The sequence below is a fragment of the Rattus norvegicus genome, chromosome 16 (genome assembly GCF_021556685.1).
Source record: "Rattus norvegicus strain SHRSP/BbbUtx chromosome 16, alternate assembly SHRSP_T2T, whole genome shotgun sequence".
NCBI lineage: Eukaryota > Metazoa > Chordata > Mammalia > Rodentia > Muridae > Rattus > Rattus norvegicus.
In genome coordinates, this window is record NC_141549.1 from 77,450,947 (window position 1) to 77,478,779 (window position 27,833).

At 45.4% G+C, this 27,833-nt stretch overlaps 3 protein-coding genes across 3 annotated transcripts; 2 read left to right on the forward strand and 1 right to left on the reverse strand.

Annotated features, from left to right (window-relative positions):
• The window catches only part of Erich1 (glutamate-rich 1), a gene marked incomplete at its 5' end in the record, with an annotated part of 52,793,804 nt that overhangs the window by 46,580,387 nt on the left and 6,185,584 nt on the right, over positions 1-27,833 (forward strand).
• On the forward strand, positions 590-26,992 carry Polb (DNA polymerase beta). 2 transcript variants are annotated; one of them, XR_015639374.1, is made up of 15 exons: positions 590-701; positions 892-949; positions 3,484-3,550; positions 5,248-5,322; positions 6,014-6,072; positions 7,090-7,139; positions 9,649-9,700; positions 11,798-11,852; positions 11,935-12,007; positions 12,617-12,687; positions 14,774-14,860; positions 20,423-20,487; positions 21,489-21,628; positions 23,648-23,804; positions 26,387-26,992. XR_015639374.1 is itself a non-coding variant. In NM_017141.2 (14 exons), the coding sequence occupies exons 1-14, from the start codon at positions 641-643 to the stop codon at positions 23,740-23,742; spliced, it is 1,008 nt and encodes a 335-aa protein (NP_058837.2). In that variant the 5' UTR covers positions 629-640; the 3' UTR covers positions 23,743-23,884. The 2 variants fall into 2 exon arrangements, 1 of the variants encoding a protein (NP_058837.2); NM_017141.2 differs by lacking the exon at positions 26,387-26,992 and having other exon boundaries at positions 629-701; positions 23,648-23,884.
• On the reverse strand, positions 24,389-27,770 carry Dkk4 (dickkopf WNT signaling pathway inhibitor 4). The gene is given in 4 exon segments (NM_001109332.2): positions 24,389-25,162; positions 26,016-26,168; positions 26,490-26,640; positions 27,520-27,770. Coding segments are annotated over 4 exon segments (666 nt in total). The 5' UTR covers positions 27,631-27,770; the 3' UTR covers positions 24,389-24,911.

Below are 27,833 nucleotides of genomic sequence, written 5' to 3' on the forward strand. Positions count from 1 at the left end.
ATCATAATAACAATTTATGCCCAAACGAATTGCTGTGTTTGCAGTTAGTATGGACCCCATGATGTGCACTTATAAATGGCGCAAGTGCTATTTTTCAATTCAAGCAAGTTCTAAGGGTCTCACATATAGAGTTAGTTACGTCAGACATTTTCTTCTTGTGGTCTTCTCATAGCTTTAGCTTCTCCCACAAAAGGCATGGATTCCTAAACAAAGAAAAAAAACAAAGCCAGAACACGTCTTTAGCCGTTGGTTGGCAGTTGGCATATTTCATTCCGTGTTTTACATGGCGTCCAAAAGCACAGAGCAGCTCTTGGATAGCTGAACTGGCACTGGCACTCCTCACATACAATACAAGCCATTCGTTCCGCAGCTATTGCCCACAGCAGCCAACGTCCACCTCCTTCTGCAGCTCGGGCTCTAAATCAGACTGTTCTCAGATTAAGAGAGCAGATATGATCTCTCAGGCTAACCCACTAGGAGGTAACCCTGGCCTCCCCTCCGCTCTGCCCAGGAATTCCCTCCTACAGCCTGGGCACTGCTAGCCCCGCCCAGTAGCCTGGCGCGTGACGTCACCGCGCTGCGCCCTGTCAGGGGCCGCCATTGTTCCACCGGTAAGACACAGGTGTGGGTCCCCGGCACCATGAGCAAACGCAAGGCCCCGCAGGAGACCCTCAACGGCGGCATCACGGACATGCTCGTGGGTGAGTCCCGGGCCGCCCTCCGATCCCTCTCCTCAGCCGGGCCTCGCTTCTCCCCCGATCCCGGGTCGCAGTCGCAGTGCCGGGCAGCGTCTGTCCTGGACGCCGGTGGAGGAACCCGCCCACCCCTCCTTCCCGGGACAGCCGGTCGCGGGTGTGTCCTTGTGTCTCGAGCCCTTTGTTGTCTTTTCAGAACTCGCAAACTTTGAGAAGAACGTGAGCCAGGCGATCCACAAGTACAATGCATACAGGTACGTTGTTGGCTTGCGTTCCAGGACACCCTAGTTTGCTGTCACTTCTCAGGGATGGGGGGACGGGTGCCCAGTGGGTCTTTGGGCGATCCGAAAGTTTTTTTGTTTTTTTTTTAAAAAGCCGAGCGGCACTTTATTTAACCTATACAGGATTTTGGCAGAGCTTTATAGGGTTAATTCAGGAGCGTTTACAGTTCTGAGCGAAAATAGGTGTCTGGTGCATATATTCCCACCATTAATCTCGAATGACTGGAAATACAGTGTGACTTTAAAACAATAAACAACAGGAGATGAGGTCTGAACTGTGAAATAGATGTAGTTCAAGAAATCAACCTTTCCTCCTGGTTGGACCATAACAGATCCTGTTGCCTTCCTGAAAACCCCTGGCCCATCACTACAAACCTCAGAAGGCACCTTCTAGCCATTCTTCCCACAGCTGGCTACTTAACCTATAAACATACTCTCAGCTTCTAAAAGTAAAAGCAAACGATCCCTGCTTCCCCCAAGCTAGTACTTATGTCTTTACAGTTAGAGTTCTCGAATAGTCTGCTCCATGCCTGGATTTCCTTATCTGGAGTCATTATTGTTATTATTACCATTAATTATTATTATTATATTTTATTATTTCTTTTATTTGGGGGATTATAATTACATCATTTCCCCTTTTCCTCCCTCCAAACACTTCCATATATAACCCTCCTTGATCTCTCAAATTCATAACCTTTTTTCATTTATTGTTACATATATTTATATGTATAGACATACATTTTCCTAAATACATAAATGCAATCTGCACCAACTGTATTGTGTTACTCGGACGTGTTCAAGGCTGACCCTTTGGTACTGGATAACCAATTGGTGCGTCTTTCCTGGCAAAGTCTATTTCTCTGCTCTCAGTATTCCTTAGTTTCCTGTAGTTCTTCGTGTAAGGTTGAGGTCTTGACCACTTCGGGGTGCCTGTTATATTCATTCTTGTGAACAACACTGCTCGTGTCTAGGCAGTGATGTTAGTGAGACCGGATGAGTATAGCTTCTGACATTTCTGGCCACAAACACCGTCTCACAGCAATTTCCCTGCTCCTCTGATTCCCATTCCCTCTTCTACAGTGTTCCCTGGGCCTTAGGTTTAGGAGTTAATCTTATAGACGTACCCATTAGGACTTAGCCCCATAACTCTGCATTTTGATTGGTTATGGTTTTCTGTAATGGTCTCTGTTGCAAAAGAGCAGTTTTCTTGATGAGGGGTGAAGGCTACACTTGTCTGTGGGTATAAGGATGAACATTTAGACTATATAGTTAGGGCTTATGCTGCTTTGGGAAAGTGGTGGTTGTAGGCTCTTCTCCAAGACCTGTGACTTCACTAGGCCTGGTACCAGGATGCTGGTATCAGGAATGATGGATTTCCCTGTTGATGAGGGAGTCCTAAGTCCAATTAGAGAGTTGTTGGTTACCACGGAGATATATGTGTCCCTACTGCACCCTTAGTGTTAGCATGCCATGCAGGTCATTGTGGGTCATAGGTGTCATAGCTGTGTAGAGCTGTTGGTTGATTCTGCTCCTTTGAAAGCTTGCCTGGTGCCTGATGCCCTGAAAGCCAGTCCTCAGAGAAGGGACAATTCAGGTCAGTTCCAGCTCAGAGGCCTCGAGCCCTGTGTCTGAAATGCGTGGTTTCTTCAGCAGTTAGGGACTTACCTTCTACTTCTTTGGTGGCTTCTAGGGTGCCACTAAAGGCAGTAGCAGTAGCCTGTATGTTTGGGGACATACATGACATACTAGGACATTCCTGGGTGAAAACTCAAAAGAGGGCTTCTCATGCCTAGCTTTGGATGTTTGCCTGGCTGTTCTTTGGCTTTTAGAAGGGGCATTGTTAGCTCAGAGTTTAAGCTATGGATATGTTTAAGCTGCTGCCACCTAACTGGTGCTGTAACTGTGCCTTCAAAGGCCATTCTATCAGGTCAGCCGCTTCAGAATGGTGGGGAACATGGAGTCCATGAATGTGGGCCCACTGTTGCACTTCTCTGGTATGAAGTGAGTTCCTTGGTCATAGACAATTCGCAGATGGTAGCTTTTGCAGAAGCATTACATGCTGGAAAGGCAAATCCATAACCAGAATAAGAATCCTATCCAGTAAGGACAAAGTGTTGTCCTTTGCACAGAGGAAGCAGCCCAGGGTAGTCAACCTACCATGAGGTCCCTGACAGGTCACACTGGGAAATGGACCACATCTGGGTCCGGTGTTGACCTCTGCTGTTGGCAGATCTGGCACCGAGGAACAGCTGTAGCCAGGGCAGCCTTGGCACATGGCAGTCCCTGTGATCTTCCCCAGATGTCTTTCCACCCGCTTCCAGTCTTGCTCTTTCCAAGTCCCTGAACGTCCATCGATCAGGTTCTAAGTTTTACGCAGGAGGAAACCATCTATCCTTGTAAAGTGTTAATGTGGATATTTGGTGTATGTGTAGTTCAGTTTAAGAGAAAATAAGCATCTGCTGGATTTTCAATTGTTTTTTTCTTCCTTTTTATTTGTTTGTTTATAGAAAAGCAGCATCTGTGATAGCAAAGTACCCACACAAAATCAAGAGTGGAGCAGAAGCTAAGAAATTGGTAAGCATAATGACCAGTAGTGAACCCCGTCTTTGGAGGGGTGGGGGAAAGAAAGAAACTGGGTCACGTCATATTAGTGTGCATACCTGAGGTTTAAACAGGACTGACCAGACGGTTCCGTAGATAAAGGCTTGCTGCCCAGCCTGCTTACCTAACCGGACTTCAGTCCCTGGAACTACATGGCAAAAGGAGAGAGATGACCCTGGCAGTTTGTCCTGTGACTGCCACATGTATGCTGGAGCATACATGTCTGCGAGCACTCACAAATAAATAATAAAGAAGACCAGTAAACACGAAGCTTCACCCATAAAGTTAGATTGAGATAAGACACTACGTGGTGCCTGTTGGATTATCGATAATGACGTGTGGACAGAAGCGTTTGCTGCCGAGGGGTACTCATTGGTAGTCTCCTTGAAGATCATTTGGCAGAACATGTGTACGCCATCCCCACCTTTGTGAGAAGATCTCATTGTGTAGCCTTGGGTTTTAGGTTAAAAAGAAATTGTTGTTGTGTGTGTGTGTGTGGTTGTGTGGTTTATGTGCGCCATGTGCACGCAGAAGCCTGGGGAGGCCAGAAGAGCTCATGGGGTTCCCTGGAACTGAAGTTACATATAATTGTGAGCCAGTGTGTGGATGCTGGGAACTGAACCCAGTCTTCTGCTAGACAATAAATGATCTTAACTGTACAGCCATCTCATACGCGTACTTTTTCCTAACACACTCAACCTCTTTTACCAATAAATGCTGCAGTGTTTCTCATGGCTGCATACTAGTTCATTGTAGGAGTTTATTTAACTTATCTGGTGAACCTTAGATTAGTTTTCAGACATTTGACATAATTATAAAGCTTCCCTGAACTACTCCTGTCTAAAAGACAGTCAGTTAATAACACAAGCGAAGTGCGAGGATGCGAGTACAGGCGATGTTTGGATTTAATTCTCAGGGCCATAGACTAATAAGTGATTTTGATACTGTGTATATAGCTTTATTTTCACATTTTCTTTTTTTTGTTAGTTAGAAATTGTTTGCATTTATTTATTTGGGATGTGTGTGGATACGTGCATGCAGTGGTGCCCATGTGGAGGTCAGAGGACAGCGTGCAGGAGCCAGGTCTCTCCTTCCACTCTGGATTCCAGGGACTGAGCCCAGGGCATGAGGCCTGGTAACAAGTGCCCAAACCCACAGAGCCATCCTAACACCCCAGCTTTCTCAGTTCCCTTAATACAAGTAAGGCGCACGTGTGTGTGTGTGTGTGTGTGTGTGTGTGTGTGTGTGTGTGTGTGTGTCTGTGCCTGTGCCTGTCTGTCTGTCTGTCTGCCTGTGTCTGTCTGTCTGTGCCTGTGTGTGTATCTGTGTGTGTCTGTCTGTGTCTGCCTGTGTGTGTCTGTCTGTGTCTGTGTGGTGTTGGGAGCATGTCCAGGGCCTCTCATAGGCCAGGCAGCCACTTTCCCACTGACCCACATTTTCAGCCCTCAGAAGTTAACTTTGTGCAGTCAAGAGTGAGTTAAAGTTACTAGTTTTCCTCTGTTGGTCCTTAAGCATTTGTTCTGGGGAGTTTCTTCCGTGGTTCAGTTTTCTGTACCTTTGCTTCAAAACTTGCCCAATAGTCCCTTGTTTCTTACTCCCCAGTGTTTGTCTCTTGGGATTTGGTAAGCACTGTATTCACCTGTCTTCTTTATTTTTCATTTTCTGTGTAGCCAGGAGTAGGAACAAAAATTGCTGAAAAGATTGATGAATTTTTAGCAACTGGAAAATTGCGTAAACTGGAAAAGGTAACACTTTTACTTGATGTCTTGTCCTTCCTTAGGGCCTAGAGCAGAATGGTTGATGTAACTCATGTTAGTGAGACTCAGAAGGAAACGTGTTAATTGGACTTTACAGTATTACTGAGGTGAAGAAGGTCTCCTGGGCAGTGTAGTGAGGTTGTGTCACAGAGAAAAGAGCCTCTTCTCCCACTTCTGTGTGTGGCTTTAGGACACAGCTGGTCTGGGGCAGAGTTCCTCTTACTGTACCATCCACAGTGATTGCAAATTTTGATGAAAAAGTCATTATCATACATGTGTCTGTATCTGTGTCTGAACTATACTGAGCATGTTTTATGATTTTTGTTTGTTTTAATATCATAAAAGGGTCTTTTATGAAGAGACCCTTTAAAAGTATTGGAAAATTGAAATCTGAAGTGGGTATTAAATGTTGGTGATGCATTTATAATTTATAGTTAGCTAGATCTTGTTATTCTACAACATATGTATAATAAAACAACCCCCAAATCCCATGTATTGAGTAAATTGGAGATGAGAAGTCTGTAGCCACTCTGTTACCACCAACTGCTCAGGGCCTTGTGTTCTCTGCAGTGCAAATACTTTTTTGCTTTATTTTGAGCATATTGATACATTTCCAATAAGATAATTTCAGTTCATGAAGCATTCTTAAATCATTATTTGATTTTTCTTTTTTATAAAGATTCGTCAGGATGATACAAGTTCATCCATCAACTTCCTGACTCGAGTTACTGGCATCGGGTAAGAACTATTTCCTAACTAGACACGGCAGTAAATTAGTCTTCTTTTTCATGTCAAGCAAACTAGATTCCCCACTGTTTCCTTCCCAGGCTTGCACTTCTCTCCCTCCCTCACGCCTTTGCCACACAGTGTGTCTTCAGGCTTTCCTTTGGTCTGTCCTTACTGTATAATACCGAGAGTTGACACAGCGTAGGTGCTTCAGGTGCTGTTCCTGTTGCTCCTCCCAGCTAACTTGCTCTCCATGACACATCACTGTTGACCACAGTTGAGCAGCAGCCGCAGTGATAGTCTACAAACCTGAAGCAGCCAGTACGGATGGCTTATGCTCATTCCTAATAGCTTCACTGTGCTTGACGGAGGCCCAAACTTGCCTCCACCTCCTTAGGGAGTGCAGTGTCTGTGGCTCCTGTGCACCGCTCCATGGTAGTTTATAGGCCCCGTGTCATCCAGCATCACTGATTGAACCAGGCGAGCTCATGCTTACCCATGGAACTCTCGGGAGTTGTTCCTCTACCCGAAATGGTTTTCCTTTGCTCTCCTGAATGGCTGGCTATTTTTCATTCGTATGTCAGTTTTAGCATCTCACAGTCTAAGGTGAGATATAGCCACTCAGTAATATCACACTATATTCATATTCGTATCTGTTGTCTTTCTCTACACACTGGCGTAGAAGTGTCTTATCTGTGTAGGTTCCCAGCAGTGTATGTGGCACGTAATAGCCCTCAATGAATCTCGGTTGCATTAATGAGTGTCCCAGTGCCCCATGTCTGTGCGTGAGCATTATGACAGCTGGCTGTTTAGGTGTCTTTATGTTCAAGGTCACGGTTGTCCACCAACTGACTAAAGATTCAAAAAGTCTTCGGGTAAAATGGACGTTAGCAAAGTAACCATGCAGCACTGAGCAATTCCTGCTTAGTGAATATTAACTCTGTCCCTGACAATAGAGGACACTGTGCTTATCACAGTGGCTTTCCCCGCTATTGAGATGGCGTCTTCTAATTGTTGTTGTTGTTATAGGCCATCTGCTGCAAGGAAGCTTGTAGATGAAGGAATTAAAACATTAGAAGGTGAGTATGACATAAGTCACTAAGTCCAAGTTAAAATCTCCAGGAAGCCGTCTTGGAAATCCTGGTCTCAAATAAATGTAAATAAATGTAAATGCAGACAAAGGGGTTTTGGCAACGACATTGTAGAGAGCAGATCTAGAATAAGGTCAACCTTTCTGTCTTAGATAATTTTAGGTTTGTGACAAAAAATTAAGACAAGCAGGAAGTTACTTTGTGCTCCCTGGTCTAGAGAGCGAGCTGTAATGGCCTCACTTGTGTTTTGAGTCAGCGTCCGTACAGCAAGCCAGAGAAACAGTGAATAGCAGATAGATAAAGGCCATCACATCCAGCCCTCAGAACATCTTGCCCAAATCAAATGGGGAAGCCCCCTTTAGATGGCCAGGTGGGGTTCCCAGTAGAGAGTCCTGAGTGAACAGTATCCCCTTCGGTGAGTCTGGTGGGTAAAGAACAAACACAGCCGTAAGATGCCGTCATCAGATTCGGTGCTCACATGTGCTGTAGAACTGACTGGAGGAATTGAAGCCCTCACTGGAATTCCTGGGCGAGCTTTTTCTACATGAATGAGCTCTCATGGCTGAACTGCCAGCTCCTCTCTCCACTGCAGACACTTTTACTCACAGGATAAGCGGTTGTCCCAGCACCCACTAACCTTCCAGTCGATAATCAGGGCAGTGGTGGTACATTTGAGCTTGCCACTTGTTGGAGTTAAGGGGACCTTGAAGGACACTTTGAGATACATATACTTGGTCTGAAATGGAGGGGGAGGGGAGGGGGAACAGTCCAGCTTTGACAGTCAGCCTCTCAAACAGCTCAAACAGCACACATTAGACTCTCAGCTTAAAGTAAGAGCAGTGACAGTAAAGCAGTGACGATTTGGAAAATTGGGGTCTAAGTTGCTTTTGTTCCTTCTTGTTTTAGACAGGAACATTTTAGAGTAAAAGCTAAACTGTGTGTTGAAAGAATGTTCCTGGTAGAGATTTACAAGCTGTTGGAGGAATGTTTGCTTTCACAGTAATGGAGGGAAAACTAGAGCCTAAACCAAATAATTTTAGTCCATTTCCCTTCCCCAACATAAGCGTCCTCTAAATGTGACGCATCTCCTCGCTTTCCAGGACATGTGGCTTCACTGTCACACTTAGGAATGCGTACTGTGCCCCACTTAAGGCTCAGCTACCTCTGAGCAACCCAGACAGGCCAGGCGGGCAGGCTTGGGGACTGATGAGTTTCGAATGCCACTTTCAGAACCTCACTGTAGTGGGTTTGCTTAGTCCCTCAGCCTCGGGCCACATGGTATGTATTCTGACTCAGGATTTTTTTTTTCTTGGTTCTTTTTTTCCGGAGCTGGGGACCGAACCCAGGGCCTTGCGCTTCCTAGGCAAGCGCTCTACCACTGAGCTAAATCCCCAGCCCTGACTCAGGATTTGATATAACGATGTCTGCAGACTACTGAGAGTAGTGGGCGTGGGCAGTAGTGGGCGCTTCAGCGGGGTGCCCGACGCTTGTGGGGCACTCTGGTTAGTCGTAGAACTTGCCAAAGAGTCAGAGAGTGAATCGTATCTCAGGAGGACTGTGGGGTTTTTGCTTGCATTATATCCAGTTTCTCCAAAACAGTCAGGAACTTGTGAGTTTGACGAAGTTATTCCCCTGGTAATGCTGGAACCTCCTGTTCTGGTTTCATATTTCATAATTCAGATATGTAATATAACAGTGACTGTGTAATTGTTTCCATTTCATTTCAGATATTATTTGGTGGTATTTTTTCTAGGAGGTAGTATATGTGGTGCATTTATCAAAAAATACAGATTTTTCTCCATTTCTTCCGAGGGAATTTATCTATTTCTCAATATACTGGTTATTAAACAAATTACATTGTCTTGTTTTTTCTTTAGCAAAAGTTACTACTACATTCATGCCTATAAAGACACATTAATGTTAAATTTTTTCCAGATTAAAAGATGAAGATGATAGCCTTCTCTCCCTTAGCACAGTACCTTCACACATTCATACTGAAGGCTAACTGAACAGGGAAGGTAACACATGTCTAAGAATGAGCCTAGGCCAGACGTGGTAATGATGCAGGCAGAGGCAGGCTGATCTCTGAGTTCAAGGCCAGCCAGGACTGTGTTGTGAGACGCTGTCGGTTATAAAACCTGAAGAAGCTATGCTTACTATTGTAGTAAGCTGCATTAGATACCTGAAGGGCGTTTTTAACTCTAGCCAGTAACATTACCTGTAATTCCTGGTTTGTTTATGGACTTTTTCATGACCCTCTAGTTGAAATTTTGACTCATTACGTAAAAGTGATCTTCAAGTCAGATGTTTGCAAAGTTGACTTGAAAAGTTGTTTCTAGTTCTTAGTCTCTGTGGTAGTTTTTTAGTCATTGTATTTTGAAAATCATTTTGACATCTCTTTTCTTCTGGGCAGTTCTTTGTAGAAAAGATAATTGGGTTTAATATCTTTTTATAAAATATATTCAATTTAAACACCTCAACTTTATCTCCTATTCAGATCTCAGGAAAAATGAAGATAAATTGAACCACCATCAGCGAATTGGGCTGAAGTAAGATAGCCAATTTTGATACTTCAGATGTAAAGTTTTCACAGACATTTTTTTTTTTACTTTTCAAGATTATAATTTACCCCCTCCCCTTCCTTCCTCCAAATCTTCACGCCCATCCCCCCTTGCTCTCTTTCAAATACATGGCCTCTTTTTCATTACTTTTTACATGTAGAGACAACATGTATAGACATTCTTTGGTAACCTTGGGACTTAACTAAATGCAACCAGCGTTAGTTCAGAAATGCTGGACTCTGCACAGAGCCTTGTCACCTTCACGCCTGCGCTCATGGCTTATTGTTGCACTCTAGCTTCCTATGTTGTTTTCATTTTCTTTGAGAATTCCTTTCATTCTCTTAACTTCTATAGGAGAACTTCCTTCTAAAACATGGAGAAGTGAGAACTTAGTTACCAGATAGAATTGTAGGCGTGGCTCTTTTGGGGAGTGGCTGTTATTTGAAATATCCTTTCACCTGGAAGTCCCACGTAGCCCAGGCTGACCTCAGACTTTGATTCTCTTGCCTGGTCCTCCAAGATCTCAGATTACAGGCATGAGTTCTATACCCAGCTCAAGTAGCTCTTCAGGACCTTACCGTGGTCTGTGAACATGAAACACGTGAAGTTTACATGAATCCAAGAAAGAAACTTCTCAGATGTGTAAATGAAATATAATATCTGTAGCATCAACAGTGCTCCTGCGTAGCGGGTATTACATTGTGCGTGTACTGGCACTTTACATGTCTGCCATTATATTATCTTCTTGATGATTTGGTCCAAATTGCACTCTTTTTCCTATTGGTGCCTTATGATGTCTTTCATTTCTGTAGTCCTTGGAGAACCTGAATGTTAGGGGAATTCATAAGGTCTTCTGAAGAGCCTGTGCACCAGAACTGTTCAGAATACACACACTATCATTCTTAGACACATGTGTAGACATTATTTCATGCTGCAATGCCATCCTATTGGGCTTCCTGAGATATAGTTTATACAGTATGCAGTTAACCTGTGTGAAATAAACACTTGAACAACTTTTAACATGTTTGCAGGGTTGTACAGCCACGGTTACAGTCAGTTTTAGGACATCTTTCCTATCCTAAAGGAGTCTGCTGTTCTCTTCCTCACAGAACCCTCACACACTGCTTCCCAGGCCTAGGAACCAATGATCTCTCTACCCGACAGCCGCTCCTCTTCTGGCCCTTCCACTCTCCTTCATGACTGGCTTAGTCATCTGTGTCTTGGTGTTCCTAGCTCCATCCACAGTGTAGGATAATATTTTAGACACAAAAATTTTGAAAACTTTTGGTATAATTTTCAACATGTATACATCACCTAACATTTTGTTACGTGTATACATTGTATAATGTTTTAGATCCGGGTAAACATACCAGTGTCCTCAACATTTATCATTGTCATGTTGTAAACATTCACGATTCCTCCTAGCTTTTTACGTGCTGTATGTTACTTAGAAAGGAAATGAAATAAAATCATGTGTAGATTCATTAGCATCCAGCTCCCCTCAAGCCAGCAGCACATCAGAGCCCTCTTCCTGTTTTTGCAGGTTTCAGGTGCTCAGTCCTATAAACCTTTAGCTTTATCAGGAGAGGGCAGTCTCCTTTGTAAACATGCAGCAATAATGTCTATTTGTTTCCTGTAGCTTGGGTTGTTTGTTTGTTTGTTTAGACCAGGTCTCAAGTATCCAGGGCTGACCTTGTACTTACTGTGTAGCCAGAGAAGGATGAACACCTAAGTGCTGTAATTGCAGGCAGATGCCCCAGATCTGGTGTATTCAGGGCCTTGTGTGTGCCAGGCAAAAGATCTCCCAACTGAGCTGCATTCTGAGCCCCATTTCTTTATTCTTGTTATGTGATTACATGGAAATGAATTTAAGGTCTGAAATGTACACAGGATACAGTCAGGACTTGGGTGCGGTCCTGAAGCAGTGGGTGCCTTCCCGACCACCTCCCTGGCTTTCTTCTTGTCTTCCAACTGAATTCCAGTCTTGATTTTTGACAAATGATCTGCTTCTATGCTTGACATGGTAGATGGTTTTTAATCATTAAAATTGTACAGAATCTCTTTCCTCTTGTTATGTCTCTCTAGATATTTTGAGGACTTTGAAAAGAGAATTCCTCGTGAGGAGATGCTGCAAATGCAGGTAAGAGTGTGTGCGTGGTGCTCTCTGTAGCATGAGAAGGCCGGCTCTTGCTGGAATACTGACTTCCCTTCTCTTCTCTTAGGACATTGTTCTTAATGAAGTTAAAAAGCTGGATCCCGAGTACATCGCTACAGTCTGCGGCAGTTTCCGAAGAGGTAACATCCTTCCGACTCTCGTCATTCATGGCTTGGTGTTAAAGTTGCCTAGTGTGTGTGATGGACTTGGGTTCAAAAGATGTGTTTTGTGTCACTTCATGGCTTCCTGAAACCCTTAGTATTAGATAAGTCTGCTTGTCCATGTTCGTCCCATTACTACTGTTTGTCTCATACTCTGTTGTCTCTGTCATTGTGCCTGAGGCACTGGACAGAAAATGGAAGTCTTTTAACTCATGTTAGACACGAGTTACAGCGTAGTAGAAAGTTGCCCTGTTGGAAGCGGGGCCTCTGTACGTGTGTCTTCCATTTCACTCTAGGTTGGCCTAACTAGTAGGTTTACACAGAACTCAGTACGTGTGTCTCCGTCTCATTCTAGGATGGCCTAACTAGTAGGTTTACAGAGAATTCAGTACCTGTGTCTCCATCTCATTCTAGGATGGCCTAACTAGTAGGTTTACACAGAACTCAGTGCCTGTGTCTCCATCTCATTCTAGGGTGGCCTAACTAGTAGGTTTACACAGAACTCAGTGCCTGTGTCTCCATCTCATTCTAGGATGGCCTAACTAGTAGGTTTACACAGAACTCAGTGCGTGTTCTTTTTTCTCATAGGCGCAGAGTCCAGTGGAGATATGGACGTTCTGCTGACCCACCCAAACTTCACGTCAGAATCAAGCAAACAGGTACTCAGGAGGAGCAGCGTCTTCTAACTGACAGTTGGATATTTTCACTGTGTGGTTTGTTTATGGTGCTGGGGAGTGAACTTGGGGCCTCACGCAGGGACTCCTCCACTGAGCTATAACCCTAAGTTTATTTTAATCTTATATATAGCCACATACAGACACACACAGTATTGTTCCCAATTAAACATAAGCAAGGGAATAAATGAGTGGATGAATCTCTGGGAGTAGAATCTGCTGGTGCTCCTCACAGCCTGTGAAGTGGGGAGGACGAAGAGCTGATGTGAAGGGGACCTCGGTGACTGTCACCTGCCAGCCCCTAGACTGTGGCCTGGGAGAGGCAACGTGAGTTACAGAGAAGGGTTCAGTTTTTTGAGCAGATCTTAACATCTAAAGAAATGAAGTTGAAAAAGATATTTTCAGAATTATTCACTATCAATTTCAGAAATACTTGGCATACAATACTTTCATTAAGAGAAGTTTTACCTGTTACAGAAGGGCCAGAGAGATGGCTCATCAAGGGAAGCTGTTTGCCACCAGCCCTGACTCGGGCAGTCCCTAGACCCACATGGTGGAGGGAGAGCGAATTCTCTCACGTTGTTTCTCCCTCCGATGTGTTCATGTGTGTGAGCACTCGCACACTGAATAAGTAAATGCAATAACTACTGTGAAACGTTACCTGTTAAACACGTGTGAAGGCAGATATTTTAAATTTTAGAATATTTTTGCTTTTTAAAAAGAGCTAACTCTTAGATTTTATGAAGTCAGATGAAGCTTATTATCTTTGAAAGCATAAGTAGGTTGTTGGTTTTGGGGTTTTTTTTTTTTAATTTATTCATTATGTACATACAACGTTCTGCTTGCATGACCAGAAGAGGACACAAGATGTCGTTACAGATGGTTGTGAGCCACCTTGTGGTTGCTGGGATTTGAACTCAGGACCTCAGGAAGAGCAGCCAGTGCTCTTAACCACTGAGCCATCTCTCCAGCCCCGCATAAGGAGTCTCTAAGAAAAAGAAATCATTTGATTTGATGGTCAGACATGGTGACGTGTACTTGTAATCACATCACTTGGGAGGCAAGAGGTTTAGCATGAGTTTAATGTTACCCGACTCTACAAAGAGGGAGGGAGGGAGGGAGGGAGGGAGGGAGGGAGGGAGGGAGGGAGGGAGGGAGAGATAGATAGATAGATTGGGGGGAACAACCGTTCGAATTGATGCATTTTCTGCTAGAGGGAAATATACTCAGCATATGAAAGAGGAGGCTCGGGAAGATGACTTAAGCCTGACAGCCTGAGTCGAATGCCTGAAACCCACTCTAGAAGCCAGATGTGGTGGCTGACGTGCATCTGTAATCCCAGTATGCCTATGGGAAGATGGGAAGTAGGGGCAGGACAGTCAGTGAAGATTGCAGGCCAGTTTTCCTGGAGAATGCCGAGTAGAGCTGAGAGAGCCCAACATGAGACACAACCAGCTCTGAAGCTCTGTTCCCTGACTATAAACCGTAGCATCATAAGTCAGCAGGCACACACATGCATGAGGAAGTCATTTTGGAGATCTGTGTCTTTAATGATGCACATGTGTCTGTAGGACGTGGGGGGGGGGGGGGAGGCACAGGAGCCTTCCAAGACCAGAGATGTTGGGTCCCCTAGAAATGCCGTTACAGGCGGTTGTGAGCCACTTAATGTGAATGCCAGAGATTAAACTGGGGTCTTCTGGAGGAACAGTAAGTGTTCTTAACCACTGAGCCATCTTTCCAACCCCGAGTGACTTCTCTTTTTTAAAGGAAACAACACAGGACTAGGGATATAACTCAGTTAGGCAGATTGTTTGGATGTGTAGCAGTTACAAGGCCCTGGGTTGGGTTCCTAACACCACATAAACCAGGGCATGATGGTGCCTCAGCAGGTTATCCTGGTCTACATAGTCCTAACAGCCTGGATGGACCTCAAAGAAAGGTAAGAAAGAAATGGGTTTAGGGGACATAGCTCAGTGGCAGGGACTAAGGCCCTGGGTTCACTTTCCAACACCAAAAAAGTTTTCTTATTGTAACGGTACTCTCTTTCTATTTTCTAATCATGATCATGCAGCCAAAGTTGTTACATCGTGTTGTGGAACAGTTACAAAAAGTCCGTTTCATTACAGATACTCTGTCAAAGGGTGAGACAAAGTTCATGGTAAGTGTCCACGCTTATAGCTTTCTGTCACCATCGCAGATAGCTGGGGTCACAGCATGACGGCTCACGCCAAGCTGCAGGGCAGCCAGAGCTCCACAGAGGCCCTGCCTCAAAACAACAAAAGAAATGGCAGAACTCTGAGATCTCGGGGAAGTAATGTTAGCGCTCAGAGTTACTTCCGGAATATTTCAGTAAAGGATTTTCTTGTAAATACTGTGTTAATGATTTGAATCACCAAAATAATTAGGCAGAATTTGCCCTTTAAAACTATTCATAATAACGAGCACGAAGTAAGTTCTTTCCTAAAATAGCAAGTGCTTCATAGTCTCTGACTTAGGAGTTTTAATGAGTGAGGTTCAAAATGCCTGATTAGTTCCAGGTGGAAAAACCAATCTAAAAAAAAAAGAAAAAGGAAGAAAGAGAGAGAGAGAGAGAGAGAGAGAGAGAGAGAGAGAGAGAGAAGAAGAAGAAAGAAAACAGAAAAACGTCAGCGAGCCTGATTAGAAATCTGTTGCTGCAGTGAGGGGAGAAGCCGGGCCCCCTGGGAGACCTGGTGCAGGGGCCTACAAAGGATGCTTGCAGACCCCTGGTGCAACCCACTCTGCTGAGCTGTAAGAGCTCTGTGGGCTTTGGACTGAGAAGTCAGCCCAGCACTCGGGCTGAGGAGGGGAGGTTGCCATGAGTTCAAGGCCTGCCTGGGCTATATCGTGAGGTCCAGGTCATACCAGGCCACAGAGTCAAATTAAAAAAGGTGACAGATAAATTAAAAACAGATAAGTAAGTCTCTCTGAGTAAGAAAGCTCATGGAAATCAAATTCTCAGTTTTCCCTTGGCTTGCCTTTATTCTGGTTTCATACTGCACTTCCCATGTCACATGACTGGAAGGAAAGCATGTTGGCTGAGGTGCCCAGCAGGGATTGAGAAAGACAGGATGCATCGTTGTAAAGTGGAACAGTGGGGATTTCCAGGGCCCTGGAAGTGGGGAGCGTTTAGGTGGGCAGCTTAGGGGATAAACTAGAACCTGTGGGCACAGGTGGGTGATGGCTCTTTTTCCATGGGTGCCAGGAGCAAAGCCGGGCCCTGATGCTTGCTTCGCAGCCATTTTACCTGCTGTGCTGTCTCTACAGATCTTTAGCTTTTTGCATATATTAACTACAGTAACACTGTAGCATTTCTATGCACGTGTATAAGATGTTATGACATTTTCGTGTATGTGTGTAATATGTTATTAGCCTCGGTTGTCCTCTTTCCACTTGTGATCTCCTTCCTCTTCCCAATGAGTCCGTCCTCTACATACATACCTTCCTGTGCTACTGTGTGGTGCATTAAAGTTGTCTGCATGAGTCGGGGTCATTTATACACTCATGGGCCACTAAAGAAAACACAATCCCTTCACCTCCATTAACATCATGTAGAGCCTAAGGAGGGATTGAGCCTCCTCAGCCTCTTCTCTTGCAATCTGTAAGTCCTCAGGGAGAGCTGGAGCCTTGTAAGCCCATCCTCCCTCTAGAACAGAATAGTGATAGGCCCGCTCTCATACCAGATACTCATAGCAGCTGAGAGTTCAAGAGTGGCTGTGTCCTGCCTGGAAAACAGCGTTCCACAACATCCCAGCCCTTCCTCTGGCTATTTCTGCCTCCTCCATGTTCCCTCCCTGAGCCTTAAAGGCTCCCACTTAGGGCTAATCACACTCTGTCTCATCTCTGAAGTTGGGAGCCCTGCAGTAACTGCCACCTACTACAAAACCTCTGTCCTAAGCCGACAGCGCCCTGGTTCCCCACTTAGACATAGATACGCACACAGTTAAAGAGCACATCGTGTTCACTTAGGGTACCACACCACTAACCCACCGATTGATTCCAGGTCAGCAATGCAGTCACAGCCCACGCCCAGGGAGACATCTGTCCCCCAGCAGCCTGCACAGTACCTGCCAGTTCCTTAGAAAGGGGACCACAGACTCATTTATGCCTCTCTGTCTAGAGCCATTTTACAGGCTGGATCTCATCGAGTTGACTATTGAGATTATCACTACAGCAGTTCATGCCTGTAATCCCAGCATTAGAGAAACTGAAGCAGGAGAATTGCCAGTTTGGGGCCATCCTAGGCTACATATTAAGTTCCAGGCTAGGCTATGCTGGTTGGTTTTTGTTAATTTGACATTAGCCTAGACATATCTAAGAAAAGAGATTTTTATTTTTTTATAAGTCAGGGTCTCTCTGCCCTGTCTGTTCTGGAGCTTGCTGTGTACATCAGGCTGCCTGGAACTACCTGAGAAGAGGGAATCCTAGTTGAGAAAATACTTTGATAAGATTGGTCCGTAGGCAAGATTATGGGTGCTCTCCTGATTAATGATTGCTGTGGGCAGCCCAGTTCACTGTGGGTGGTGCCACCCTGGGCTGGTTGGCTTGAGTTTATACAAGAAAAGCAAGGTGAGCCCACCGTGCAAAGCCAGTCAACATTGATCTTCTGTGGGCTCTGCTTCAGCACATGCCTTGACTTCCTTCAGGAACAGAGGAGGATGATCTGGGAGCTAGAAGATGAAATAACCTTTCCTTCCTAAGTTGTTTTTGGTTTTGGTGTTTCACTACAGCAGTAGAAATCCTAACACAAGCCAATCTGGGCCATACTGTGAGACCCTGTGGCAACAAAAACCAAAACCAAGGTTGTCTTACGATGGCAGTAATCAAATCCAATGCAAACTAGCACGAGTCTAGGCCATTTCTTTTATTCTTTTGTGTGTGAGTTTTGTCTGCATGTGTGCATGTGTACCATGTGCACCTGGTGCTTATGGAGGTCGGAAGAGGGTGTCCGATCCCCTGGAACTGGAACTACGGGTGGTTGCAAACACAGTGTGCTGATGACAGAAGCTGGGTGCCCCAGGAAGAGTGGCAAGTGCTATCAGCTGCCGTGCTGTCTCTCCATGGTCTTTAGGCTGCTCAGTTGTTGTTTATATAAATGTAATACTTAGAAAAAACAACCTTTTCCTCTGCATCTCTTCGATGTCTGTTGGCTTTATGTATCACTGGTTCCATTCAAGTGGCCATATCTGGACTATTCTGAGGAAATGAAAGGGTTTACTTTAGAAACTCAGAAACAAAAACCCATCTAAGAATTCTACAAGAACACAGAGGAATTCTTTAACATTAGCACATCAGAAAATAAAATTAGGGGTTCGGGATTTAGCTCAGTGGCCCTGGGTTGGGTCTTCAACTCTGGAAGAAGAAGGAAGAGGAGGAAGAAGAGGAAGAGGAGGAAGAAGAGGAAGAGGAGGAGGAGGAAGAAGAAGAAGAAGAAGAGGAAGAAGAGGAGGAGGAAAGTAAAATCAGCCTTGAGTAAGGGAACACAGTAGTTGAACCCCAGTCTCTGATGACAAATAGCAGGCCTGTGAGTCCAGGCACCCAGGGCTGCAACTGAGCTCCTCCTGACAGTTCACCATGGGGACACCATGACCCGACCACCTAAAGGTGGCACCAGACAGAACTTGTTGGCCAGGAAGATAGGTTTCATGTCACGAAAGCGAGTCTGTTTCATTAGGTAGAGGAACAGCTAAAGAAAATGTCCAGTTTAGGTCAGACGTGTGGCTTTAGTGACACATTTGCGCAGAATACGACAGTAGGCACTTACAGTTGGAGACCTTGTCAGGTGTGAGGCTGGAGAGACGGTGCAGCACTTAATAGTGTGCACTGTTCACCCAGACCTGAGTTCAGTCCCTGCACCTACGTCAGGTGGTTCACAACCTACCTCACCTCCAGCTCCAGGGGCTCCAGCACCGGCCTCTGTGAGCATCCCCTCCGCTGCGCGCGCGCACACACACACACACACACACACACACACACACACACACACACACACAAGAGTTTTAAATAATATGGTAAACTTTATAGCATTTTACATGTGTAAGATGAGTAATTGTCTAGTTCGGAAATGTTGCCTTTTTTTGAAGGGGAAAAGCTGATGAAACTTAACTCAGAAAACAACAGAAGCAGTGGCGAGAGATGTCAGTGGTTAGGGGTGTGGATGGTGGCTCGCAGCTGCCTGGAACACTAAGGGATGGGTTGTCTCAGGCCTCTAGCCTCTGTGGACGGCTAAACTTAATGTGTACGCCCTTGTACACATGTACAGAGATGGTAAGAAAGCAGAACCACTTCACATTTTACCTGATAATAATCAAATAAGTGCCCATTTTACTGGGTTCTGTTCTGTCCGCTGCCTCTGATTACCCGTGTCGAGTCACTGGCCCTAAGTCATCACCTGTGAATAATCACCAGCCTGAGGCCTTCCCCCCCCACACACACACAATTAAAATAAAGTAAATCTTAATAAAACTAAAACTGGTGAAGACTCGGGCACATAGAAGACAACCCAACAATCTCCTCTTTTAATTTTCTTGTTTGCTTTGTTTTCTCTATTTCTAAGGTTTCTTCAAACTCTTCTACTGTTATATCATACTTAAACCTTTCTTGAATATTTCTTGTCTGTAATATTCTGCCTGCTGCATGAATGGAATAATCTTGTTATCCATGACGATCACTGGCAGCGTTCTCAGTTTGTTTGCGTTGTGCATAGCCATTCTTCTATTCCATTTGCTTCTCCCTGTTTGTTTTGGTCTCTGTCTCTCATGCTTGGTGCCTCCCATGACTAATCGCTACTTTAGAACCTGCAAAGGCCAAGTCCTCAGAGCATGATCCTTGCTCGCCCCCCATGTGGATCTAGTTACCTGGAACGCACTGAGAAGGTGGAGGTTGTACGTCCTGACTTGGGCACACTGTGTCTGAAGCATGCCTCTCCCCAGCATCAGAACTCACTGGATAATAAGTTTACAAACTACACAGACAGTTCGTTCCCCAGCTAGTTAGGTAAAACGCTAACAAACCAGTTGGAGAGTTGCTGGAAGCATTCAGGACTGAGTAGTTGTGGGGCTGAGCTTCAGAAGCACTAGAACCCCCAGGGCAAGGTCTGGACCAGATCTGGAGTGGTGGACAGGTGAACATGAGGGCAATCTGAGTATGTCATACACACAGTGAGAACAATGGGACTGCCGTACCTGAGTGCCCAGTGAAAATGCCAAGAGTCGGTGGGTCTGGACGTTACAACGTTAGGTGACCTTTTATAAGTGGAGGGTTCAGGTTGAAGATGCTGATTTGTCTCAGGCCTAGTTTTCCTGTCATAGTTTTAATAATCCATGCACCCCTGTGTTCCCAGTCTTCTCTGACACTTTTTCACGTATAAGAATAAGTTATTATTCTCCACCTCATGGCTGCTGCTGGACAGCGGGTGGTCTCAGAGCCAGGAGGAATGTGGTTGAACTGCCTCTGCCTTTGCACTCAGAATGGAGTCATGCAGGGTAAGGCAGTGTGAAAGCCAGAGCTTCACACAGCTTAGAGCAGCATAGTGACTGCCCGGGACGCAGCCTCATCTTCATGTAGAGCGTAGAGATGGTTCTATGCTGAAAGTACTCAAAATTCTAGGACTGCTGGAATTAGCTCAAAGTACCTTCACCTTGAACATTTGATGAAAATTTAATTTGAAGCTATCTAAACATTCTTTGAAATATCCACATAGGGTGTTTGCCAGCTTCCCAGCGAGAATGATGAAAACGAATATCCACACAGGAGAATCGATATCAGGTATGATTCAGATGGCTGAGTCCTGGTGCTCCTCTAAGGTTACATAGATATGGAGAGCCACCTTTTATTTTAGGGGATGGTAAATTACTGTGAAATACAGTGTTAGGCTAGACTGTGTACAGAATGGTAAATGTCTATAGACAACAGTTTCTTGAGATTTGCTCCTCACCAGAATACGGCCATAGCTGGCACAGCTTCTTGTGTTGTAGTAATAAGTAGATGCCACTTTTTGTGATACAAACCTCTAGCGAAGTGAAGCTTCCCGGGTATAGCTGAAACTTGGAGTTAAAGCCCAGGTTCTGGCAGCCCATCAGCCTAGACTTGGCTGCCTATCCTAATATATCAAAGACAGTGGCGAGAAGCTCAGACCTGGTTCCGTGTATTCACATTGGGAAGAACAGGCACAAGCTCCTGACATCCCGGACCCATTTTCTGGGCTCTGGTTTGAGATTTAGGTCTAAATAGGGGAAGAATTAGAGCAGGGGCCACAGGAGGTGAGGTGTGCACAGTTACACAGTTCTCAGAAGGCTGCGGCCCTAGATCCATCACTGTCTCGGCCCTCGTCCTGCATACTGGATCCTGAGAGATGGTTGTCCCTGCTCCAGTGTGTAGCCTCAGCCTCACAGTCATTGCCCTTGTCAGAGGGATGACCCCTACTGTTTGAGGTTTCCCCCATTCTGGAACCCCAGGTGACTGGAGGCGAGGGAGAGCTCTGGGGCAATAGTGAAAGTAAAGCCGAAAGCTCAAGACAGAGGCTTCCTTTTACTTCCTGTGGGTCCAGGTTAGTAGGCCGTGTTTAGAAACACAGCGTCCAGCAGCTGTCGTCCCCAGTTGCCAGCTGAGGTGATACGGTGGCCATTGAGCAGTCAGCCTAACAGTCACCCTGCTTTTTGTGGGTGACTAGAGTACAGACGTACCTCAGGTGTTTTGTCTTTACTGATTCTAGAAAACCTTTATCTGTCAAACGTGAAATATGTAATAAGAAAATATTTTTCCCTAAGGTTGATCCCCAAAGATCAGTACTACTGTGGTGTTCTCTACTTCACTGGAAGTGACATCTTTAATAAGAATATGAGAGCGCATGCCCTGGAAAAGGGCTTCACAATCAATGAGTACACCATCCGCCCCCTGGGGGTCACTGGTGAGTGTCTGTGACTGTCTTATACCCTTTGTCCCCTGGGGGTCACTGGTGAGTGTCTGTGACTGCCTGAGTGGCCATCCTTGAATCTGGAGAGCTTGTTTCCAAGCGTGTTTTAGCTGGGTTGTCAGCATGTGCTGTCTATAGTGCCTGTAATCCCAGCACTTAGGCAGTCTTGGTTTAGCCTTGGCTACTCAGCAAGTTTGAGGGCAGCCTAGGCTACCTTACCTTCCTCTCAAAAACTAGGTCTTTTAAGATAACAAATTCTAAGAATACTGTTAGTAATCCTGCTGTGATGGTTTGAATATGATTGGCCAGGGGGTGATACTATTAGGAGGCGTGGCCTTGTTGGAGGAAGTGTGTCACTGCGGTGGTGGGCCTTGCCAGTCTTCTCCGATTTGCCTTTGGAACAAGGTGTAGAACTCTCAGCTCTCCAGTGCCATGCCTTCCTGGACAGGGCCATACTTGATGATAATGGACTGAACCTCTGAACCCATAAATCAGCCCCAGTTAAATGTTGTCCTTATAGGAGTTGCCTTGGTCATGGTGTCTGCGCACAGCAATGAAAGCCTAAGACACCTGCCATTTAGTTGTAGCTTCTTTATGATTTTAAACACAGGAAACAAAAGATCCTTGTAAGGCCTCAGTTGATGACCAGTCAGGCAAAAGTTGTTGTAGTCTGATAGGATTGGTTACATTGCTGGCGATGTACTTAGTTGCTGCAATGCTCGTCTTGTAGGGTTTGATCCTCAGCAAAGCGTGTGCACTGGGGAGCAGGGGAATGAATATTAGGTCCTTCCAACCTCCTTATGATACTCAGTAAAAAACCTTACTGACTTAAAGGGTTTCGATTGATGTATCTCAGACTAGTGAAGAACTTGGTATCGTTTCTTTCAGTATCACTCAAAACTGGTGGCTAAGACTGTAGTTGAATTATAAAGTGTGTTCTTACGAACACACTTAAATAAATGCCATTGCCACCACCCCACACTCATAGGGAAAAATTAAATTTTAAAAATTACAGAATAGTCCCTGGGTAATTATTTCTATATCATCCTTAAGATTTAAGGACTAGATGAGGCAGCCCAGCAGGTAAGGACTTAACCTAAAAGCCGGGGTCTGGGCCCGGGACTCACAGTGGAAGGAGAACAGGCTCCTGCTCCTTCCTTCTCCCACGTGTGCCCTCTGTGACACACACACCCGCATGTGAACATGCACATGCTCACACCTCACGTGTACTCTCTGGGGCACACACACGCCCATATGTGTACATGCACTTGTTCACACCCCACACGCAAAACTAATAAAGGAATATAATAAGTGTTTATAAAAAACGGAATTTAAAAATCTTATTTAACGAGTCATAATCTACTATGTAGTTTACTAGTAGTGTCCACTGGAAGACAAAGTTTACCACTTTTAAAAGTTATGCAAGCAGGACTTACATCTTATGCAGATTGGAGCACTGCTTTTTAAATGTCAGCATTCAGACAATCTACTGGGTCATTATTAAACATGTGGGTGCTAATTTCATAGGTACTCGAGCATTTCATTAATTTAATTTTGGAGACAGGGTATCGTTCTGTAGCCCAGGCTGGCTTAGCCATGCACACATCTGAGGCAAGAGTCCATAATTGTGGTAAACGTCTAAGGCATGCTGTTACTGCTAGCTTAAGGATGACCACAGTCTGAGTTGCAAAAGCACTATTTTATGAGACCCAGCAGAAAGGACCATGAACTAGGTGACTTCAGGCCACGGTTGGGACCCCAGCATTCTCTGTAACGCTGGTAATAAGACAAAAGTCTCATGCAGACTGCTGTCAGCACGTGGAGGTGAGCAGGAAAGAACTTTCTCCAGGTGGCTCACTCACTTCCCCTGAGCTGGAAATGGAACCTGGGCCTTGCATTCTGAGTCAGCCTGTACCTCTTATGAGTCCCTCAGGCCAGGTTAGCTCTCAGTCTATGATACTAAAGAAGTTCCCAGACTAGTTCTTAAATACTCCTGTTTCTCTCCATCCACAGGGGTTGCTGGGGAGCCCCTTCCGGTGGACAGCGAGCAGGACATTTTCGATTACATCCAGTGGCGCTACCGGGAGCCCAAGGACAGGAGTGAATGACGCCTGCCCCACCCCAGGCCTATCCCACGAGGAGTCCTAAGTTATTGCTTAACCTTTGCTATGTAAGGGTTGGGTGTTTTAGGTGATTGCCTCTTCTCTGTGCTTCCCATGGACTATCGTCAATGAACCTCTTGAGCAGCTATTCAGTATTTTCTTAGCACATGTGTTTAAACTTAGATATGTTTGTGATCGCAGTACCATGGTTTACTAGAGAAACGTAAGAGCCGATGTGATAAGCAGTGTTTAATGACCTTTCACTTCCACCTCACATTGCAGCCACAGTCGGCCCCACTTGTCCCTATCCACCCTTTATGGGTCAGCTGGTCTCCCAGAGCCATCTCCAGAAGTCACTTCAGGATCCTTAGAAACAAGGGGCTTCCAGGCATGGTGGTGCACATCCTTAATCCCAGGACTTGGGAGGCAGAGACAGGCAGATCTCTGTGAGTTCAAGGCCAGCCCAGACTACATACTGAATTCCAGGGTGCCAGAGCTACATAGTGAGGCCCTATCTAAAAAGAAAGGGGCCTTCATAGCTGTAAGGACTTTCTGTGACCATTTCCCATTTGCAGTGTATACTGATAACTAGAAGACAGTGTGTGCTTTACCTCAGGGGCAGCCTTCCCCTCACAGCTCAATGGCACCTAACTAGCATTCATCAGTTCGTCTGGTGGACAGTCCACTGTTTATCAAATAACATTCTGTACACGAACAAAGAACTTCAAGTTTTAAGAAAGATTTATTTGAGCAGATTGAGCCACTGTGTCTGGATGGCTTTATTGTAGAGTCCTGTCATGTTGTAGATGGTAGTCACAAAGTCAGAAGTAACTCATCACAGCGTCTGGTCACTGTCAGTTGCTAGAAGATTCAGCTTTATTTATGTGCTGGGTATAATGTACTTGCCTGTAATCCCAAGACTCACTCGAGGCAAGAGGAACGTGAGTTCGAAGCCACCCTGGGCTATATAGCTTACTCTGAGACCCTGTCTCAGAACCCTTACCCCTCCCCCCAAAAATTATCCAGGAGGCAGAGGCAGGTGGGTCTCTATGAGTGTAAGGCCAGCCAGGGCTACACAGCGAGACCACTGTCTCAGAAAACAAAATAAAAAATAGAATAAAATTAGTGCCAGGGATTCTGTGTGAACACGAGGACAAGTCCCATGTCTGTACAACTTATATTCTTTGGCATACTCTTAGCCTTGTATGTTGTCGGTTACCAGTCACCTGACTTCGACAGGACAGTCCAGGACCACAGTCACAGCGCTGGAAGATTTCTGGGGCTTGGGCAGTGTCTTTGTGCCCCCTCCTGGAACACACTTGTCCCTCTAGTAGAACTGGCTTGCAAATTTTGGTCCAAAAATGGCGAGCACAGCAAAGTCCAGGGCCGCAGTCGGAGGTTCTGAGACAGCTTTCTCCCTCCTGTCCTGTAACAAGGTAGGCTCAGGCTCTAGAGGTGGCAGATGGGTTAAGGGTGTGTGTGTGTGTGTGTGTGTGTGTGTGTGTGTGTGTGTGTGTGTGTGTGTGTGTGTTATACTAATGGGTTGAGATTGGGATCTAGGAATGAAGGCCTATATAGCCTATATATAAACTAGCAAAGCCAACAGGACACAGGTCTCACAGAATAAGGGAAATTAGAGCCCTACTGAACAAAGACATCAAGGAATGATTATCTACCCTGAGAAATAGGTAGCACTCCACAAAGTTTGCTAATACAGTTTTTCGTGAGCATCGATTCCTTTACTTATAAAGGGGCCAGCTAGTCCAATATGTGAGTAGGAGCGGCTGTTGTACCTCTCCACTTTCAAATACTCTGTTATTCAAGACTTTAACTCGAGACTCCTATTTTGTTTAAAAGAATTTTTGTAAATCCCCAAGTGTGGTGGCAGACACCTTTAATCCCAGCAGAAGCCGTCGGGTCTCTGAGTTCCTGAACAGTCTGGTCTACACAGTGAGTTCTAGGATAGCAGAGCTACAGACCCTTTTGTACTATGTACAAGTCTGGAGTGAATGCATCTTCTTTAATCCACTCTGTATGCTGAGGCTATAGGAAAGGTACGTGGCACTTGGTACACCCCAGCTTAGGGAAAGCCATCGGTTGGAGGGTTTCCTTCCTAAGCTGTCATCACTAGGGTCTTGCCCTGGCCTGGCCAATAGAGTCCCTTGAATTGCTCCAAGAGCTCACAGACATGAGGTAAAGGAGTTTAGCTTCAGCCTGTGGGGCTGGGAGGGAGAAAATGGTTTTTAAAATAAAATATGCTCTCCTTATGATGTTCTTACCCTTATTGCTTTGTGATTTCTTCGTACTGGGCTTCCCCTGAGGTCTGTTTTCCTCCGCTGGCCATTTGGTGGTTCCCTCTGCGTAGGTGCCATCTTGGCCGTCGGTGTTTCTGTCCATCACTGGCCTCGTGTTTTCCACTGCAGTGCAAACATCTGAGGGACAAGTACAGGTGTGCTGTTATTGTAGTGCCCAGGGACTTGGCAGCTCTTCTACGTCCCGTTTTACAATATGATGTAGTCCAGAGACATACACTGAGTATCTGCACATCCCTTGAAATCATTCTATCCATGTCAGAGGTGTTGCCAGGTAGTAAATGATTTTGCTTCACCAAAAAAAAATAAAGACAGCTATCCAAATTTACTTTATCCAGATGCAAGAACACACTAGCCTGTCTCCCATGGTCGGTCCTAGTCTACGTGACTCCAATGATGCCATCAGACTGCAGCCCCGTATGGGAGCCCAAGGTCGCTCACCATTCACGCAGACCGTTCCTGGGCAGCACATGGCGCTCCTCTGGCATCTCCTGCGAACTCTGCGGCACGTGGCACAGAAGGACCTTTCATCATGGAGCGCGAAGCAGAATTTTCCTACGTTGCAATCCTTGTCTGACACACACTGTGAGCCCTGTGAAGGGAAACTTGTCACAGGCTGGGAAATTCAGTGAGCCCTAAGAGGTAGACTCCAATAGCGGTGGGTGCTGTGGCCAACCTGGGCACCATCTTGATTTTTCAACATAAGTGGTTTTCTCCCAAAACAGAATCCACCCGTGAGAAGACCTTGGCTGTTCTGGAACTTGTGTTTGAAAATTTGTCTGTAATCAATTATGAACCATGCCCCCAACCCCAATTTTACTTCAGAACTCAAAATTTAATATTCCTACACTCTTTGTGAACAAAGTTCTTCATGTGTGTCTTACAGATAAATTGTAAGTCCCCAACTGTCCTTTATTCTGTACACAGTACATGCATTCAGAGAATAGTGTGATGTTTAGTATGCATAGAGGATAATGACCCCTAAAACAACTCTGCAGTAGACAGCTACACTGATGGGTCACGTCCTAACTCTATACACCTGCTCTGTAGTCATGGTGAAATTCCTGTCTTCACTGCTGGATAGAAATCCATGCCTATCTCAACTTGTGAGGAAGACAGCTGAGCGTAAGGGCCTAGCCCATGGAGCCACCTTCATTATGTACCGATTTGTATATAAGTTTAGAGCCCTGACCAGAAAGCCATTTTATCCCCTTTTGTCTTGCATGCCTTTTTGAAAGATTTTATCTGCAATCAGTTGGCTTCTAACTGACTGACAGCTCCTTAATTCTGCACTCCCTGCCTCCTGGGGCATGGAATTACAGGATGTGCTCTGTTAACGGTAAATGATCAGGGAGCTGGGTTTTATGTGCAAGTGCGTCATATATAAACTCACTTAAAGGTGAGGGTGTCCTGCCTGATGCAGTGCCCTTTGTGGCTGGTCTCAGTGTTCCTTTGATCTAGCTATACTTACCTTCCCAGAGCCTTGCACATCTGAGGAGCTCTTGATGTTGTTAAAATCCAGAACCAGGGCTCCCAGGGGTGAACAGAACCAGCTGAGTCCAAGCAAGGCCACCAGGACCATCCTTCAGTCACTCTGGTCTCTCGGGAGTTCCAGAACCGCTTGAGTCTTCTAAGGCTGGGCTGCTGAGTGGTCCTAGGCACGATCTGCAAGTTGCCCACAGAGGCCTTTTCTGAAAGAGAATCTGCCCAAGGAAGGTGTGTTAAATGAGACAGGCCAGGTCTGACCAGCATGCTTTTCCGACACTATTTATAACCAGAGGTGGC